This window comes from Brienomyrus brachyistius, chromosome 11 (assembly GCF_023856365.1).
Source record: "Brienomyrus brachyistius isolate T26 chromosome 11, BBRACH_0.4, whole genome shotgun sequence".
Lineage (NCBI taxonomy): Eukaryota > Metazoa > Chordata > Actinopteri > Osteoglossiformes > Mormyridae > Brienomyrus > Brienomyrus brachyistius.
Window position 1 is genome coordinate 13,163,079 of NC_064543.1, and position 18,737 is coordinate 13,181,815.

At 45.8% G+C, this 18,737-nt stretch overlaps 3 protein-coding genes across 7 annotated transcripts in view; 1 reads left to right on the forward strand and 2 right to left on the reverse strand.

Annotated features, from left to right (window-relative positions):
* Positions 1-4,809, reverse strand: tm2d3 (TM2 domain containing 3). The gene is given in 7 exon segments (XM_048969335.1): positions 1-1,719; positions 2,188-2,263; positions 3,177-3,231; positions 3,233-3,352; positions 3,613-3,773; positions 3,854-3,955; positions 4,620-4,809. Coding segments are annotated over 7 exon segments (789 nt in total). The 5' UTR covers positions 4,729-4,809; the 3' UTR covers positions 1-1,553.
* Positions 4,810-5,978: 1,169 nt separating this feature from the next.
* On the reverse strand, positions 5,979-14,036 carry tars3 (threonyl-tRNA synthetase 3). Its single transcript, XM_048969317.1, has 19 exons — positions 13,707-14,036; positions 13,277-13,375; positions 12,787-12,974; positions 12,180-12,303; positions 11,961-12,085; positions 11,750-11,867; positions 11,536-11,600; positions 11,357-11,435; positions 11,122-11,268; positions 10,617-10,715; positions 10,173-10,339; positions 9,449-9,611; positions 8,552-8,689; positions 8,335-8,412; positions 8,123-8,223; positions 7,688-7,792; positions 7,409-7,481; positions 7,001-7,115; positions 5,979-6,777 (listed from the first exon to the last, which is right to left on the reverse strand). Exons 1-19 carry the CDS (start codon positions 13,995-13,997, stop codon positions 6,629-6,631), a joined length of 2,424 nt encoding a protein of 807 aa, XP_048825274.1. The 5' UTR covers positions 13,998-14,036; the 3' UTR covers positions 5,979-6,628.
* Positions 14,037-14,403: 367 nt separating this feature from the next.
* Positions 14,404-18,737, forward strand: part of ulk3 (unc-51 like kinase 3) — a 13,066-nt gene continuing 8,732 nt past the window's right edge. Inside the window, exons 1-8 of one of the 5 annotated variants that reach the window (XM_048969326.1) lie at positions 14,414-14,555; positions 14,776-14,919; positions 15,089-15,229; positions 15,374-15,494; positions 15,587-15,682; positions 16,620-16,763; positions 17,866-17,948; positions 18,726-18,737. The exon at positions 18,726-18,737 is cut by the window's right edge and continues 144 nt beyond it. In XM_048969326.1, coding sequence (XP_048825283.1) covers positions 14,821-14,919; positions 15,089-15,229; positions 15,374-15,494; positions 15,587-15,682; positions 16,620-16,763; positions 17,866-17,948; positions 18,726-18,737 — 696 coding nt within the window. In that variant the 5' untranslated portion in view covers positions 14,414-14,555; positions 14,776-14,820. Of the gene's footprint in view, positions 14,920-15,088; positions 15,230-15,373; positions 15,495-15,586; positions 15,683-16,619; positions 16,764-17,865; positions 17,949-18,725 lie in introns of all 5 variants that reach the window. The other 4 variants (XR_007381016.1, XR_007381017.1, XM_048969328.1 and 1 more) reach the window with 4 other exon arrangements.

The window sequence follows — 18,737 nt, forward strand, 5'->3', positions numbered from 1 at the left end:
TCATTTTCAGGCTTTATTTATAATTTGTACAGAGAATATTTTCCTGAAATGGATTAACAAACCGGGAGGAAGTTCCAGAACAAAGTGAAGCATTCGGTACAGTAGTATTACTATGCATAACCCCAACCAGTTGTGAAGTGGAATTAGTCGAAAATGTATGCAAATGTTCATTAGAGAAACAATCCTGAGATACACACAAAGTTCTTTGCCTAAGTGATGAGAAGTTACTTGAAGCTGCTCTAGAAACTCACCTCGGTGAAGTCACATTCCCCACATAACTCCCAAATTAAGTCATAAAAGCTACACAGATTTCTTTCCAGCGATTTCTGGCTAAACTTCTAATTCAAAACAAACACTCAAACACTACAGTTATTTTGACCAAAATCCAGTTCAAAATAAATTAAGATAAGAAAACCTGATGAAGTACTGGGAGGGGAATCAAATTTAATTGAGTTTCTCCAGATAAAAATCAACACTGGATAGTTGCTTGATAAAAACCACTTTACTGACACGTGGCTTTGTACCAATGAATGAATGGAGAATAAGCACAGACAGCTTCATAGCCAAAAAAATAACAACTTTAAAAGGAAACAGGCAAATAAAAAGGAAAAACATAAGTTAAATTCTGTACATTAGACTTCCCAGAAGTCTTTAACACGAGTAGAAAAACTCAAAATTTTCATTTCCAGTACTTTTATATATAAAGGTGAGATCTTGAGGAAAACAAAGTTACTAAGTCATGCACTGGACAACAGACTCAATAACACATTTATCCTTCTTTGCTATCATTCCACTAAATTTTACACAGATGCTTGTAAATCACATCAAAGATTGTTGCACTTTCAAAAACTTAACAGTGAAAAGCATAATGCCACAACCGTTATGTGTTAGAAAATGGGCTGCTTGGCTGGAAGGTCCAAAACTGTCTTCGCCAAATACCTTGATGTGGGAAAATTCACCAACTAACAAAATAAAAAGAAGAGCATTTTCTGCCCATAACAGTCTGAAGAACCATCCTGTTGTCTCAAATCCCAGAGAGGATTGTGACTAACAACTCCACGGGGCAAAAACTGCATCTCGTATCCAAGATTTCCATTTTGACTGCTTCCAGCTGCCAACTTGGATACCTCCTGTCCACCGCCCACCGTTCCATGCATCTAGTGCAGTTCAGCCATCTTCAGTGCTCATTTTCAGGGACACCTCCTGCTACCTCCGTCACCCCCACCCAAGCTAGCGACCCTACGCACGGCACCCGGTGAATCGGCGTCCGACAGTCTCCGACCCACGGATTCCGGCTAACCTCGCACCAGGGTGCTCCACCTCCTCACTCCATGGTGGGGGACACACAGTGGGGAGAAAGGAAGGCATGCTGAGGAATGAGTAGGCCCAGTGTAACAGATTTCCCATAATGCCGCATTTTCCCACGGCAGATGGGACTGGAGTCTGCTGCAGTGGGTGTTTGGACAGGAAGGCGCATGTGAATGGTTGCATGTTGGTGGAGGTGATTAGAGTCCAAAAGGGTGGTGGTGGCGGGGCTGAGGGAGGGTAAAAACTTAAATGTAGAGGGAGCCATCCGCTGGTCCCACATATCCCACTCCAATCAGTAGTACATCTATCAAGGTCCATATCCCCAGGCCACCAAAGCTAAACAGCTTCCCAAGGCCCTCCCGCCACTGACCCAGGTAGAAGCGGTCTGCCCCAAATCCACCCAATGTGATGCTGCAGGAAAGCAGAAAGGAAAAAGCCTAGTTAAGCACTATTCTCTCAGCCAGAGGTGGTTACATTTTTGTTGTTTCGCAGACATTTATGAAAGAATTCCAGTTATAAACCAAACTGAGGGACATGAGGCTCCATGCTGATGGGCTCTATAAACTACAAAAAGCAGCGGCATGGATGGCCACCTAGAACTCAGCATCCATGTGCTGACTGCAGAGAAATGCATTCAGCAAATCTAAAATAAGTCACAATGTTACCCAGTTACACAACAGGATATGTCACTGTAGAAACTCAGGTTATTCAACTCTGACTATTCTGTCCCTGCCATTAATCACTATGATCCTTGCTTTATTGATAATGGGACTGATAAGTTTAAGTGCTGCGAGGACGTTAAAAGCTGAGAGGAATATATTTACTTCTTTCAAAAACAATGCAAATAAATGGTCTGAAATAATAATGCGGGGCAGGTACCTGAGTGCCAGGGCGGTGGACCACTTGTAGCCTCCTGTCCAGTTGCAGAACAATCGTTTGGAAAACTCCCTATTCCCTGCAAAGTAACAATTATGTGATTACCGCAGCTAATATCGCAACAACGTGGGCCACAAAGATTACATGATGCTGTAAGCAAGTGAACATTGCAAGAGTGTTTTGACATTTAAAGTAGCCACAATATCTATTTCATTTTATCCAAAACGTACAAATGAATGTACCAAGGACAAGTGACCATGACACATGATCACTGATTTTAAAGATGTCTCAAATAGGGTTTCAGGTAAAAACCTGTAAGCTGTCCAGTATATTCTGAGCAAGACAAAATACCACCATTAGCACTACTAAAGATCACTAGTATGATGTTGTTGTAAATACGAAAAAATACACAATCATTTTGGATGAGACAGATACACTACCAGTCAAACGTTTTTCTAAAAACAGATTTTCTACATGTGCATGCTATTCACTTAATATTTGCTAGAAATGCACTTAACATTCTTTGCTAACAAATAAATTTACAGTATGTTCACCATTTGAGTTACTTTACTACCAAGAACATGTCACATCTTTCATTCACCCAAGTGACCTCCTTTAGCAAAAGTATGGTATTCTTTCTACAATGGACATTAAATAGTGCTCTGTTTCATAGGATGAAACAGTTATCTAGCGCATTTAAAGTCAAAGGACAGGCTAGAATTTAACTATGCCATCAACACACAGCCAGTTACCAGGACTTCAGACATGCACTGTTACATACTCTTCCCATATTATAAAGGAAACTTGTTTTATTTGACTGTTTTCATTTATTGTTGTTCACTCAACTTTCCAGTGCTTAACAAGAATTAAAAAATCTGCAGTTTATGAAATAAATGGAAAAATGGTAAAAACAAGACATACGTATTATTGCCCTGTGTGCGGTTTAATTACAGGGAATCCCCGCCCATATGACTCGCAGTGTTGGTACTGACCTATACAGTGCACGTGCTCCATGACTGTGCAGGTGGCTGTGTAACGCTTGCGGGGGACAGGACACAGTCATGCAGTTGTTGGAGTTGGAGCACCGGTATTGGGAGGGGTCCAGCTGCCAGCAGAATTGGCAAGTCACGTTCAGGTTGAAGCTGGTCTGCCGCTGGCCCGATTCCCCCTGGAAGCAGAAAGTGGCACTTCAAGATAAAAAAAATCGCCGAGTGGGGGGGGGTTAGGGTTAGGGGGCTTGAAAATTCACCACACGAAAATGCATGACTCCTACTCTTCTTAATATTTGTTGGAAATGCCATAATTAATGTGGTCAGGGCCAATGGGGAAAAAAATGAAAGTATTGCAAAAGAAATTTAAGTCTAAGTTATTGGCCCAGACAAATCTCATTCTGGCTACAGCCCTAAATTAGACAGAGGCCACACTCACCAGGCAGTGGACGCCACTCTTTGCAGTGCAGGAGAAGGACGCTGGCTTGCCATAGGTGCAGTTTGTGTGGTAGGTGCAGTTGACACAATCTGGAGGCAACTTACTGCACAGACCCCTGCTTGGACACTTGAACACGTAACTAGTTACAGCAGGGGTAGTTGCTGGAGGAAGAAAAATAGAGTGTCATTCATAATATGTTTATATATACCATGTGAATCATCGGGGATAGAGCAACACTCACTGGGGACAGATGATGGCGTCACAGGGCTTGTGATGACTGGGCTTTGCTGGGCAACTTGGCTGGAGGGGGGCTCCTGACTAACAGGGGGGGAACTCAGGTACCCTGCGAAATCAGAGACAGCCCCAATCACATTTAACATGACAAATGCCTACATAAGCCTAAAATGCATACTAATTATCAGACACGTTTATGGTCATTTGAAAAATGTTGTTTTATTTTTGGTATTCGGGATATTTATATAATCTGACATACTCTTAGAAAAATCTCATCACCTCTAATCGTAGAGTGCGCTTGGGTTCACAACCGAAAGCTAATGGCTACACCCATTACGATTGCTACAGATTTATTATAGCCCCGCTTAGCTCTTGGTTACACATTTAGCCATTAGATATGATCAGCAGCTGCAGTACTTAATAGATATCGTTACTGAAGATAACCAAGGAATACAGCCTCGACAGGCAATGTCTGACATAGCCAGCTAACTAGCTAGCGACATTAGACATAGGTAACTCAGCATTACGGCTTTAAATCACCAGTTTCAAAAACGACACTTAAATATCTTGGACTGAATTTTTCATCTGATGACAAGTACAAATAAAGCTGACTAAACTAATTAAACGGCCGTTTTATTTCTACCAACTAGCTAACTAGTCAGTTAGCAGGTATGCTAAATAGCTGATACTGAAACAAGTAAACTGTTTAGGTACCGCAATTAAAAACAGTAAATAAATTTCAGTTAAAGCTGTGTAGCTGACTTGTTACTAACCGTTAACCGATTTGAGACAGAGGTCCAGGAACACCAGCAGCATAATCGCGTAGGCCTTCATGGCGCACCGGCCTTGCAGTGAGAGCCGAGCCTGACAGGCGGCCGCCATCCTGACACACAGCGCACGCCTCGCGCAGCAGCCCCGCCCCGAGTGGCGCGCGGCCGGCCTTTGCTCCGCTACGTCACCGCGTATTAAAGCTACCTACAGCAATGAACATGGACGCTTATAGATTAAAACAGTGATTTTCAACCACTGTGCCGTGTGAGATTATAAAGTGTACGGTGGGAAATTATGCAATTACACTTAAATACCTATAACTTTTTTATTTATTTGCAAAGAATATGCATTCTCCAGTGTCTGTGTTGTAATAGTGTAATGTATTCTACACAAACAAAGCTATTTCAACATTACTTGTATTTTCCACGACATATTTGTGTGAGCTGAGCTTTTCAGGCCTGACTCATATAAAAACTAAAAACAGAGAGGGACAATTCCTGCCAGGATATCAGCTTTTTGTTCATCCAAACAGGCTCATGTTTCAGACTGAGTATACAGTAACATTTTTGGTTGGTGGTGGGCCGTGTGATTTTTTTCAATGGAAAAAATGTGCCGTGGATCAAAAAGGTTGAAATACACGGGGGTAAAGTAACGCTAGAAAAAGCATCCCATAGGAAGACCCGATTACGAACAGGAGCCGGATATTCTGGTGCGATGCTGCCGGTAGTCGGCATTGACTTGACAGCGCCCGATAACAATAAAAGTGCAAGAACAATAAAAAGCTCAATGACAGTTATACCAAGACAAATGCTATGTGCCATTCTGTTGTGGTTATGTGCTTATTATTGTAGTGTGCTGTATAAGTGCATTGTATCAGGGGTAGTTTAATTACCCATCCCCCCCCCCCCCCCCAGCACAATCAGTTCAGGGAACATGGCCTATAAGAAGACTAACTGGAAAATGATTTTAGTGTCATGGATTGAAAGTAAAAACTGAGACAAAGTCATATAAATTCGATGCTTTCTTACATTGCCATGGAATTTTTGTTGTTAGGTAAAACATTGTCTCAGAACATCATACATTTTTTAAAAGGTAAGTTGAAAAAATCCACTGAACAGATAAGCAGTTAGAAAACGAATGTGTGGTTATAAATGATGTAATTCATTAGCAGATGGATTTGACTGATAATTTCTCGTGTTGGACAGCATCGGGGATGTGCACGTAAGCTGCCAGTACTGTACTGTCTATTCGTGTTGTGCACAAAAGGTATCAACCGCAGACATCACAAACTACTGGCATCGAAAAAATATGCCAATATATCAATATTAAGATGCGAAACAGAAGGGAAAAAAACACAACACTTTGCACTGAAGGAGTTTATTCCCTTATTCCCAGAGTGCCGGGGAGATACCGGGTTTCACTTTGTCCCCCCTCTCATTATAGCGTCACCAACAAAAGGCAGACAGTAAAGTGACACAGGAAGTCTGCTGGATCTATACGCAACACTGGTATTCTGCCAAAATCTGACATAACATCTTATATTCCCTTTTGATTAGCATTTGGACAAATATTACAGCACAAAATACTGACCTATCTGAACCCTTTATTTCTGCACTTTCATTTTTCACCAAACTTTTCCAAAAACGTGCCTTGTGCCTTCCATTCATGGAATTTAGTCATGAATAAACAACAGTGTAGTGATGTTGGCGGGCTGCTTCAACACCTGGGATGACAGCATTCAGTTACTCAAAACTGTAACAACTTGTCACCTCAGATTGTTGAGTAACAGCAGTAACACTGATGACATCGTGTGTCAAAATTACGTTCCTCTCCTTGCCATCTTGAGCCATTATATCTTGGTTCTGATAAATCTGCACTTCCTGCTTCTATTACTCTGCTTTTCTTCCAACCAGAACATCGTGAAGTCCCTCAGATCTCCAGCTTTTCAGCCCCAGTCTCAGGGAACCCTGCGGTGGCAGGTAGATCGGGGATTAACTCCTTGCCCCCTTCCTCAGAACTCCTCCTCTGCACATCTACAGCGCGACTGCTTCAAGAGGCTCAATCTGGCTATGACCTCCACCACAGGCATCTCGCCGTGGACCTTGTTGTCCCTCGTCCGCACATTCACGCTGTTCGTCATCTTCTCCTTTTCCCCCACCACTGTAAAAAAAACAAACAAAAAAAACAGGTTGACACAGTGAGAAAGGGTGTTTAACTTTCTGCTCCGTAAAGGGAACTGCACCAGAAGCACCGTATTAAACTGGCTGACGCACAGCACTGAAGGGAAATACGACCGCGTTACACTCAGACGACTTTCACTATATTTAAGATTTTATGCTTCGATCCCTCATGCCTACTTTGACAGAAATCTGGCTTCTCTTACCCAGAATGAAGTTGTACTGGGCCAGCTGGGCGTTGCGGACTTTCCTGTTGAGAAGGCAGCTGGAATCAAGGTCCGCGTCTGCCATAAAGCTGGCCTCCACAAACTGCTCACACACCTGAGTGGCAAAATAATGTTTCTTCAAACTACGGTTACATGGAGTTTGAATCAAGAGGAGAGCAGACATGACAGAATGAGGCTTTGAAACCCAAGTGAGTGGGATCATCACGCACCGTCAATCACTAGCCGACTTAAATTCCCTTTGTTCATGCTACTGTTCTAAGTGGGTTAACCCAAGCAGAGACTGACAGAAATCCCACCCAGGAGGACTTTTAAAGCCTAAGTACTGCTACACAAAAAGAGAAGCTTCTGGAAAAGCTGAACAGACAATTGAAGGGGTAGGAGGTGTACCGTTTTGGCGTATTCCTCAAAGGAGGGGTTGACTGGTACCAGCATGACCTGACGTGGAGACAGCCAGAGAGGCCTATGGAAAGATCCAGACCACCTGACTACGATGCGCACAATTTTGACACAATTTTACACTAATGAGAAACCTTCAGCTCCATCACCCAAACTGTGTAATTCGACTAGACCTGTCAACAGAACGTTCAGCTAAACACATGCTGGGACACCAACACACACAGAAATGTCCACACACTGATCATTCTTCAGCTGCGGAGTAACACTCACCATTTCCCGGCATAGTTCTCAGTGAGGATCGCTATCATCCTCTCCACTGAGCCCAGGATGGCACGATGGATGATGACTGGCCGTGCCTTGTCATCCCCATCTTTCCTGCAGGGCCCGTGGACAGCAGGAGTAAATATGGCATTCAAGCATGTTCCCAAGACTTAGGCTAAGCAGGGTGCTGTTGTCAGAAGTAGTGATGGCTAAACAAAGCTTCGTGAACCATTTGCCATATTTTTTGATCCCACTAGATGGTGCTCTTGGTTTGCATTGGAGCATGCTTTGAGTTTGATTTTTGAATATAGAGCACCATCTAGTGGGGTCTAAAAATATAGCAAATGGTTCACGAAGCTTTGTTTAGCCATCACGACTCAGAAGTCTCAACTTGCACTTTATGTGTGAGCCATAACTAAACAGAGCCCACATCTGAAGACTTACCCAACAAAGCTGAGGTCAAAGCGTATTGGCAACTGAAAATCCAACTGGATGGTGGCACACTGATGGTATCGTCCAATGGCATCCATGATCTTAATGTCAATCTGAAACATCACACCTACACATTGTCATTACGGGGCCAGATAACAGAAGCTTGTTCTATGTGCCAAAACAATACATTTATAGAAAAAAGTCCAGAGAAAGATCAAACCCACCTTGGGACCATAGAAAGCTCCATCTCCAGGATTCAATTTCCATGGCTCCCCAAATTCATTCAGGCTGTTCTCTAGTTGCTGTGGACAGACAATACAACACACACTTTAAAATGTACACAGAAACTCTTATACTGGCCAGTGAAGCTTACAGCACTCCATGGGGTGAGCATCACGCAAGCTTTCGTTTTTTCAGACAGGATCTCCAACCCAACATTACCTTCTCGGCCTGGTCCCAGATAGCAATGTCACCCAGGAACTTCTCTGGACGCGTGGAGAGGAGCAACTGGAAGGAGAATCCGAAGACATCATACACACTGCGCAGGAAGTCCAGGCATCCCTTCATCTCCATCTCGATCTGCATGAAAAAGAGCAAAAAGAACCGAGGAGGAGAATAACGGTGAACAGCAACCCAGTGGTTTAGAATCCTGGGCTGTGTGAGGCCAGTTCTTTATAATTAGGCTTTATTGAATGAATGACAGAATCATAATAGTTTCTCTCAAAGGGCATTTTCAGAAACTGCATTAAACTAAACAAATATTTCTTGAAGAAAAACGACTGGATATTTCTGAATGTCACCGATTCTTTTTTTCCCCCCAAGTGAACACTGTTTAATTCATTATATGTAAATTAACCAACAATTACTCATTCCTAGCTCTTGGGAAAAAAAAATCAATGAGAGTACTTAGAAATAATTGCCGTCAGCTATTGAAGTTCAAATTTCACAAATTACCAAATAATTTGGGAATGTTTTCATAAGCATGTCTATAAATACAAGTTGTTTGTTTTAACAATTTAAAAACTGTACCAACCAACTCATCAACTGGCACTCGAAAACAATTTAAAGCGTGCTTCACATTACATTAATTTCTCAAATCACACCTAATTACGTAATAGCTCACCTGCAACGAAAACCAGCACAGACGAGTCATGACATTAAAACATCCGTACAAAACAAAGATTAATTCACTTGGTCATGAAAACTTCTTATTCGTCATTCTGACAGGTCTGCCCAGTATAAAATGCAGCTAATCAGTAGTCTCTACCTTCCAGGGAACATCAATTAAGGGATCAGGAGACAGATCATGCATCAGGCCTGCTGGCCTGGCCTGCTTACCTGCTCCATGGCACAGAAGATGTGGGCATCGTCCTGCTGGAATCGGCGTACCCTGGTCAGGCCCGTCAGCGTCCCCGACAGCTCGTTGCGGTGCAGCACGCCGAAGTCGGCCAGCCTCAGTGGTAGCTCCCGCCATGACCGCGGCCGGTGGCTGAACATAAGGCTACAGGAAAAGGGAGAGTGCCGTCACAGATGGGGTTACGAACAGGGTTGCAAAATTCTGGGAATTTGTTCATTCCCATATATTCCTGGTAATTCCTATGGAAAGTTTTCAAGTTGGAATATTTCCAAAATTCCTCAGCTTAACTTCCCATGGAATGGAGAGTTTCTGCAAATTTACCACCCCTTCGCAATCCTAGTTACAAATAGGCAGAGGAGTTTGGGAGGGGGTTTAATGCCTTACAACCTGAACGTCAAGCTCCACGTGATAAGGGAAATTTGAGAAAAGCATGGCATGCTGGTTAAACTCAGTTAATTAGTTAGAAATTGAAATAGCTCAAAGTATTGTTTTTAGCAGACAGCTTCATTACTAAACAGCTTACAGTACGAGCAACTGAAAATACACAGGGAACAAAGGTTACCATAGGGACAGAGCATTTCCTGGTAACTGAACTGGCAAACTTTGGCTCCCAAAATATAAACGCAACAATCTTGACTCTTTGCACAAATGTGCTCAAGGAGCCACTGAAACCAAGCGTGAGGGCAGAGACGCCATCACACCCACCAATGTCCGGGGCAGTTCATGGGCTTGAGGGCAAAAATGTCCTGCTCCACAGGGAAGGAGAACATGTTGTCACTGTAGTGTTGCCAGTGGCCAGAGGTCTCCCACAGCTTGCTGTTGTAGACGTTGGGGCTGGCCACCTCCTCGAAACCCCTCTTCCAGTATTCTTCCTGAGAGCAAGACAGCATCAGCGAGCAGCAATGGACTGGCAACGCAAGCTGCCTCAGCACAGACGCCACACCCACTGCAGCATGACGCACGTGCTAACATGCTAGCACGCTAACACGAGTCTCATCTGCTGTGCTGTCCCGTCTTAGTGGGAAGCTGGTCGCCTGCATGGAGCCCACAGCAACTGAGCATCCAGGGCAGAGAATCCGACCGAAGACCCTGCGTGAAGGACCCGGCGGTCGCAGGTGGGCACCAAGGGTAGGTAGATCACTGCTTCACCTTGATGAATTCCATGAGGGCGTTGTACAGGTAGGCCCCCCGGGGAAGGAAGAAGCAGCTCCCAGGGCTCAGTTCATGGAAGAAGAACAGCTCTTGTTCCTGCATTGGGAAGAACCGGGACATGCAGACTGTGGCCGAGTATTTGGTTATTGTGTCAGAGGAGCATTCAAAGTGCTTCTTAAGAAAGACAATACTCCTAAAGATGTGATACATGGAAGCTTCACATTGGCTGACAGCGTGTGGCAGCCGTGCCAAGTCATGTGAAACGATGAATATGACCAGAGTAATAAACGTAAAAGGAATATGGAAATGAATACATCAGGTTTTGCATAAAAATTAGAGAAATGTTTCCTTGTCAGCCACCTGCTGCATGTCCAGCAGGGAGAGTTGGGTGAGTCAGTTTCAGGACCAGCTGGTACAGGCAGGACTGTCTGGCATAGCCTGCTGTCGGTCACAGGGCTCCCTCTGCTGGTGGTCTCAGGAATAATGGCTAAGGAACGGCTACCTTTCCGATTTTGCGGTGATCCCGTTTCCGGGCTTCCTCCTGAAAACGTTCCCACTCCTTCAGCATCTTGGTGTCAGGAAAGGAAATGCCATAGATGCGTTGCAGCGTCTCCATGTCCGAGCGACCTTCCCAGTACGTCGAGGAATTCTGAAGGCATGTCGGAATGACAGAAGCCGCGTGACGTCATACAACAATGGCAACTGCCTGAATAGCGGGCTGCATACAGGGTACACACCTTGTAGATCTTCATGGCTTTGATCTTTCCAGTGTGTCGGACATGTGGCCCTCTACACAGGTCGATAAGGGGCCCGCATCTATCACAGGAGACAGCAGAGCCGGGAATGAGATGATGTCATCCAAGACAGTGCGCGGCACTGACTACAGATAGGCAGCCAGTCGCAAGGTGTGCCCTACCTGTACACTGTAGTGGTGGGGGTGGTGACCTTCTCGTTTAAAATGCGGCACTTGAATTTGTTATACTGAAATACACACAAAGAAACTAGGTGTAAAATTTTCTATTTAATAACTTCAGCAGGAAGCAATATCCACAAACAGACTGAGTAAGGTGCAGAAGAATTAGATTAACGTTTGATGGAATAAATATCCAATAGGGAGACGGTGTTCTCACCTTGAACATCTGCAGCAGGGTCTCCTTGCTGATCTCCAGCCTCTCAAAGGGCTGCTTCTCCTTCATCACCGTCCGGCAGATTCCCTCCAGGGCGCCGAACTCGGTGCTGGAGACCCCCCTGGCCGGGATACACGAACACAGGGGCTCAAAGCGGAGTCACACGGGGAACGTCACGGATAAGGGATCGTGTCGCGGCTCAGGGGCGCCTCACCGCTGTCCGTCCAGAAACATGTCGTAGTAGAAGCCGTTTTCGATGGGCGGGCCATAGCACAGGCAGCCGCCGTAGAATTGCTCCATGGCCTCTCCCAGGACATGGGCGCTGGAGTGCCAGTATACCTGAGAGAGGGGAGGAGGAACAGGAACCATGGGGGGAGAGGCAAGGGGGTAACGGGAAAGGAAGGTGTGGATGCGACTGGAAGAGGACACCTACGGCCCGGGCATCTTCTTCATCGAAGCGGAGCAGCTCCAAGGCACAGTCCTTCTCCAGTGGCCTGTCCAGGTCCCACAGTTCACCATCCACCCGTGCGATGACAGCGCTGTCGGCGAGCCCCTGACTGAGAAAGGCTCCGCTGATGTATCTGCAGGTACTGCAACGCTGGAAGGTCCCAGTCTGACAGAGACTCTAAGGGCGTGGCTGAGACAGCACTGCTGCACCAGTTACCATCACTATGTCAGTACTGGCCTGACTGGGAGAGACCCCAGTGGCGTACCCAACAGTCAGTACCTGGTACTGAGATTCCCTGCCACTAGAGGATGAAAGCAGCAGATGCTGTAACTCAGGACAACATAACATTATATTTATTTATCAGACACTTTCATCCAAAGTGACATACAGGCAGACCCTGTAGCAAACGGGGTTTAAGGGCCCTGCTCAATGGCCCAACAGTAAAATTACTCAACTTGACCCCGGGGTTCGAACCAACAACCTTCCGATTATAAGCACAGTAGTCTACCCCACTAAGTCACACACTGCAACGTGGAAATGACGTACAGGCTGTTTATGGGCTTCTACAGACTCTTACGCACACCCCTGGTACCTGATTTTGCAGGCCAGCTGGTAGGGGCTGGTCACCCAAGACTGGGCCTCCATAGTCTTGCCATCGGGCAGCTGCACAGTGATGGGCTGGCTCTCCGCTTTCCGCTTGGCCAACAGAGCATCGCTCTCCATCTTCAGTTTGTCATACAGTTGAAGGCGGTCAGCGACATAGGCCGGCCAGGGGCGTGACTGAACACAGGGCACAGGCAAATCAGTCAGACCAGAGCCACTGAGGAAACCTGATGTTAAACAAATAATGCGAAGCTGACAATCTGAATATAACAACATCCAGGTTAATACGTCTATGATAGGAAGGTAATTATCTGGGGCTGACCCTGGAAACACCTCTAGTTTAAATAAATGGATAATCAGTTTAATCAACGACATAGCTCTGCTTACGATACCTTGCCGAGGAGGAACTTTTTAGGCGCATGCTGTATACTACTACTAATAATTTTAAAACATTTTAACGAACCACACCATGCTTATACCTCTTTCCTCTGAGGAGGTATCTTGTCGAACCCATTGGTTTTTTCAGTCTTTTCCGGCTTTTGCTTCTCATCCTTTTCTCTTAAAGGCGCAGCCTGCACCTGTGACAACAGTACAGTGGGGATATATTTATATTTACAAAAATAAATACGATGAAGACACGCACAAATTTCGCTACTTTAAAACTGTGAAGCAGATATTAAGCAGGCGAGAGTTTAGCAGTTTCTGAGAGAAGTACTAAAATAATATTGAACAGCTATTCCAACGATCAAAGGCACTGCACCCCGATGGCATTCAATAGCGGTCTATTTCGAGACACCGGCTGTCACTTGCACAAACGCTCCTGCGATGCTGCGATCGCGATAAAGGGCAGCATTAGAGACGCTAGGAAACGTTTAGCGGGGAGCGAACGGCGTCCGTGCCGGTGCTTGCCTGGGTCTTTTCGCCCTTCTTCTCCGCCTGCTTGCCCTGACATTTTGCGGCGTGCTCCTGGCCTTGCGCCCCCATTTCCAGCTCCGCCTGAATCCCCCGTCGCAGATGTACGATGCGATATTTGAGCTTTTCATTCTCGGCCCTCAGGCTTTCCAGCTCCGGGGACCGGGCGAAGTTGTGCGCGGCATTATGTTCACCGCATAGCCCTTCCAGCAAACGCTTCACCTCCAAGCTCAGCTGTTGTATCTGTTCCTCCTGAGCTTGCAGGCGCGCCGCCATGCGGTCCGCCATCTTTAAATAAACGCACTGAATGACGGCGCCGGGACTCCGGGTGCTACTCACTAAGGCGAATGAAAGTGGCGACACGGCGCCCCCTTGCGGTTGTACAGTAGAAATCTGAGGATGCCACATAATTGTTTGGGCCTAACTCAATCCAATTAAAATAACTTAAAAATCTTCCGGGTAAAATCATACTTATAGTTTTCTTATCCCCTTGTGCTCATTTTTTATTACTGTCCTATATGTTTCTGGGTGTCCTCCCATTGACTTTATAACTAACATTTTTATATTATGCTGTTATTAGTCTTATAGTAACATATCACATTGCTATTGTTGTTGCTAAAGATTCGTTAAGGGCATTGGGCCGAGCACGTTGTGAAGAGCACTATTGGACAGAACGATGACGTAAAATATCAGGCGACGCGCCTTAACTTCTCTGCCGGATCCGTACACTAGAGGGCGCGGTTCCCCCGCAGCGCCAGTCGACGTCAGGAAGCAGCTGATGGTGCTGTCATCTGGTTTACGGCAAGTCTGAAAATGCGAACCGTGATGCTGGATTTGCTGTTCTTGGTAATAGTATAGTTTGCTTGTGTAGGCAGTCATACCGCGATATACCCAGGCAATCAATACAAATGTTTTGTGGGAGACCATAAAAATTCTTGATACGTAAAACACACTGGGTTTACTGCACGGTTGCTTATACGTGTTACAGGAAAAGAGTGGAAGTGACATATCTGGCTGAACTGTGTGTATATATATACACACACAACTGTGATCTTATCGCTGGTAGTGCACACCGTCCTGATCGCGAGTCGTCCGGTCGGGTTCATGCCGCATGGCTTCCGGCTTCGCTCCCCCGAAACTGGCCGACTTCATTCTTACCGAGAAGCTGGGCAGTGGCACGTATGCCACGGTATACAAAGCATACAGGAAGGTTAGTGCTGCACACTCATCTACTTTCATAGAAACATAACTGTTGCTGCTGTTTATTTCTTATACTAAAGTATAATAGAATAGTTTTCTCTTTGGTATGTGGAACAGGTCTGCGTTTAACTTGCAGTATTATTCCAGCAGTGTATAGAGTGTAATTCCTGGGTTTGTAGGGGGACAATCGAGAAGCAGTGGCTGTGAAAGTCGTAAGCAAGAAGAGTCTGAATAAGACCTCCATGGAGAACCTGCTCACGGAAATCGAAATCCTCAAGACTGTGCGACACCCTCACATCGTGCAGCTGAAGGACTTCCAGGTAGACCCTTTTTTTTTTTTAGCTTCACCTAAAACAGCAGTCCTTACATCCCTCTGAAGGACCATTCTAAGAGAGCACACCCCATGGATTCCTGATGTGGGTAGCAGGTGGTGTCCCACTAAGCAGTAAGGCTCTGCTTTGCAGTGGGACTCGGAGAACATCTACCTGATCCTGGAGTGGTGCTCCGGAGGAGACCTGTCCCGCTTCATCCGCAGCCGCCGTCTGCTCCCAGAGAGGGTAGCACGTCGCTTCCTGCAGCAGATAGGTGAGGGTCCACCATGCCTGTTGGGATGTCATTCTGAGGAGTGCGCGTGTATCGGAATGGTGACCCCTGTCTCCTTCTCCCACCTGCCACAGCATGCGCCCTGCAGTTCCTGCATGAGCGGAACATCTCCCACCTGGACCTCAAACCTCAGAACATTCTTCTCAGCGGCTCCGTGCTGAAGTTGGCAGGTGCTCCTCCCCCGAATGGCTCCCTGTTGGACCCCCACACATCTGTAACCCACCCCCACAGTGCACCTTCATGGCTGCAACCCTATAGGCCAGGGGTGTCAGACTCCAGTCCTGGGGGGCCGGAGCCCTGCACATTTTTGGGTTTGCCATCATTTAACACACCTGATTCAACTCCTTGTGCTAATTACCACACAGCTCTTGAACTGAGTCATTTGTGGTGGAACAGGGAAAGAACTAAGGTACACTGGGCTCCGGCCCCCCAGGACTGCAAGTTGACACCCCTGCTGTAGGCAGTCAGTGACAATTAAAAATTATGTATAGTTTCTGATTTTACATACCTGGCTTCTTTCCCATACTCAAGTACGCTGGTTCCCAATCCGGTCCTTGGGAACTCACAAACAGTCTATACTGGGAGGGAACAAAAACATGGACCGACTGTGGGTCCCCACGGACTGGACTGGGAAACGCTGATGTAGTACATTCATTTTCACTTTTTATTGAGACAAAATAAGCATATGTTAGTTTTGCTCATTCACAGTCTTCAGTAAATATACAAATATGCTTTAGAGCATTAACTACTAGACCACCAACACAGCTTCAGCGTGGGGGTGATTAAATAGTCTCAGCCTTGATTGGCAGACATCGTTCCAACCAGAAATGTCATTGGCCTCCACTCAGTTCAGAAACTCAGCCTTTTTGCTGAACAGCAGTTCCTGTGTTTGTAAACAGCCAGCGCTGTGCCTGAGCTCTGATCATGTTCTTCAGACAGGCTGAACCACATGCATGAGCTGCTCTATAAATATGAAGTAAATGAAGGCTTTAAAGGCCCTTGCACCGCCATCTTGGCTTGCTGCTTATGTACTATTGTACAGTTTTTATTAATAGTTACTGCAGCTCCCTGCATTTTCCTTTTCCTGTTGGGTGCGTGTGGCTTCAGACTTTGGCTTTGCACAGTACATGTCTCCCTGGGACGAGCAGAGCGCCCTCCGCGGATCGCCACTCTACATGGCTCCGGAGATCGTGTGTCGACGGCAGTACGATGCCCGGGTGGACCTCTGGTCCGTGGGCGTCATCCTGTACGGTAAGGTGCCCTGCCCCCTGCTGTCCTGTGCTCGTCGTTACACCCTCAGCCTCCTGACTAAAATCTTTATAAACATTGTGTGTACCTGTTGGGTGTAATATGACTTATATTTACTCACGTCGACACTTTGACCTTTGGATCTTACGTACAGCACTGTGCAAGAGGCTTAGCCAGTCACAGAAAATGATGTGTAATTGATCTTCGTGTTGCTGTACCATGACATTATGTCAGTCAAAGTCTGTTAGCTTAGCCATTTCAAAACAGCATCTAAAATTACCACAGTATTTGCAGCAACTATGTAATGCAGCCAAGACTATGGTGCCCCTAAGGAGAGGTTTGGGTACCAAAGCAGAGTTTACATAGTTATCCAACAAGATATCAGTAACTTTCTGGGGAACAGATGAAATTCTTGTGTATTTTTATTGTGTTACCTTTAATTTGCGTATGTTATAATGTTAAATTGTTTTAAGCAATTATTTTACATTTTGAGCAAATATACACATATACACTACCAAGATTAATAGCAATAAACATTTTCTTTAATTGCCTAAGACTTTTGCACAGTGATGAATGTACATCTATTCATGACTGTCTGTCCTGCACTTGAACACCTGGAGAGGATGTCTGTTAATAAATCTCTGTACACTGCGCATAATTGTGCATATTATTAGACATTGTTCCTCTCAGGGCACTTTTCCACCACACCAGGTACCGTACTTCTGATATTTTTCCTTTTCCATTGACTTGCAGTCGAGTTCCAGCACCTAAAGTACCAAACTAGCTGGGGTACTTTTCTGGTACTTTAGGGTGGGACTTGAAAGGCTTTCTTGATTGGTTGATTGGTTATGCAAATAGCCTACCGCTGAAACACAATACAAACGGCGCCTTGAAAAGAGTTACAAATTCAGAAAACAATGATGAATGAAGTATTAATAAGATGTAGTAATAACTTTATTACTCCTGTGTATGCTTGAACAGTAGTTATATATTGCTTTTGTATGTGTCTGTACTGCAGTTGTATTCCACACGTCTGTACTGCAGCATTATGGTGTACAGTGCAGGTTGCGTACTGTGTGCTAGTCTTGTGCTCCTCCTTTTATAGAGGCTCTTTTCGGACGTCCACCATTCGCCTCTCGCTCATATGTGGAGCTGGAGGAGAAGATCCGTAGCGACCGTGCCATTGAGGTGAGCGCGTGATTCTTAACTCCTGTAGCTCAACAAGAAGGCCGTTATACTAACAATGCAATGGTTGTGTGTTCAAATCCCAGGGAGCACGTGTTAAAAAAAAATTAACTATAAGTGTTCCTTCTATTGCAGGTTGCTTTAGATAAAAGCATCAAGTGCATGTAATACTGTAATAATGTAAATGTTATTCCGCCTGCTGCTGTCAATCGAACACAAAAAGTCCATTCTGATAAGCAGAGCTGTGGACCTGAGGCAGGTTGGCTGCAGGGTATTTAAAGGCTTTTTTCCTTTGTTTAGCATTGTGGGTTTCAGAGGTGGCTGAAGGTGAAGGTCCCGCTACCCGATGGTCACACAGGTGTAGGAGAAGCCATTAGGCCAGGAGATCACGCACCTAGCAGAGGGAGGGGGGAAGGGGGGGAGGGAGGGGGGGTTTGGAAGTCAGTCTTTCCCTGCGGCAGGTGGTTACTCTATCACTGCTGGAACCTGGCAGCAAGTGGGTTGAGTTGACTTGGGTGGGGGGGTTGGTTTTGGGGTGGGGCTGGGAGGTGTTCTGGAGCTGCATCCCATCGGCTCCCGGCTCCGGTCCCGGCCGGCCTCCTTGGGAGTGTCGCGCTGTGGTTTGGCACGGCACTGCAGCCCAGGGAGGCGCTATTTATACGGGCCCTTTTCATGGCGGCCCCCAGGCTTTCTGGGTGACGTTTTTACACGGCAGGCCGAGGTGGGCTGTTTCTCGGGCGATGGGGTGTCATGGCGGGTGGTCTCCTGGCTGTGTTGCAGTTGCCCGCCGGG

Bases quoted from the DNA above. Each gene is read 5' to 3' on its own strand.
- tars3 (XM_048969317.1), bottom strand. From the start codon at position 13,997: ATGGCGGACCGCATGGCGGCGCGCCTGCAAGCTCAGGAGGAACAGATA. The intron at 11,868-11,960 runs GTGAGGCGCCCC...TATCCCGGCCAG, and splicing joins ATGTTTCTGGACGGACAGCG to GGGGGTCTCCAGCACCGAGT. The intron at 7,482-7,687 runs GTGAGTGTTACT...ATCTTTCCATAG, and splicing joins GAGAACTATGCCGGGAAATG to GCCTCTCTGGCTGTCTCCAC.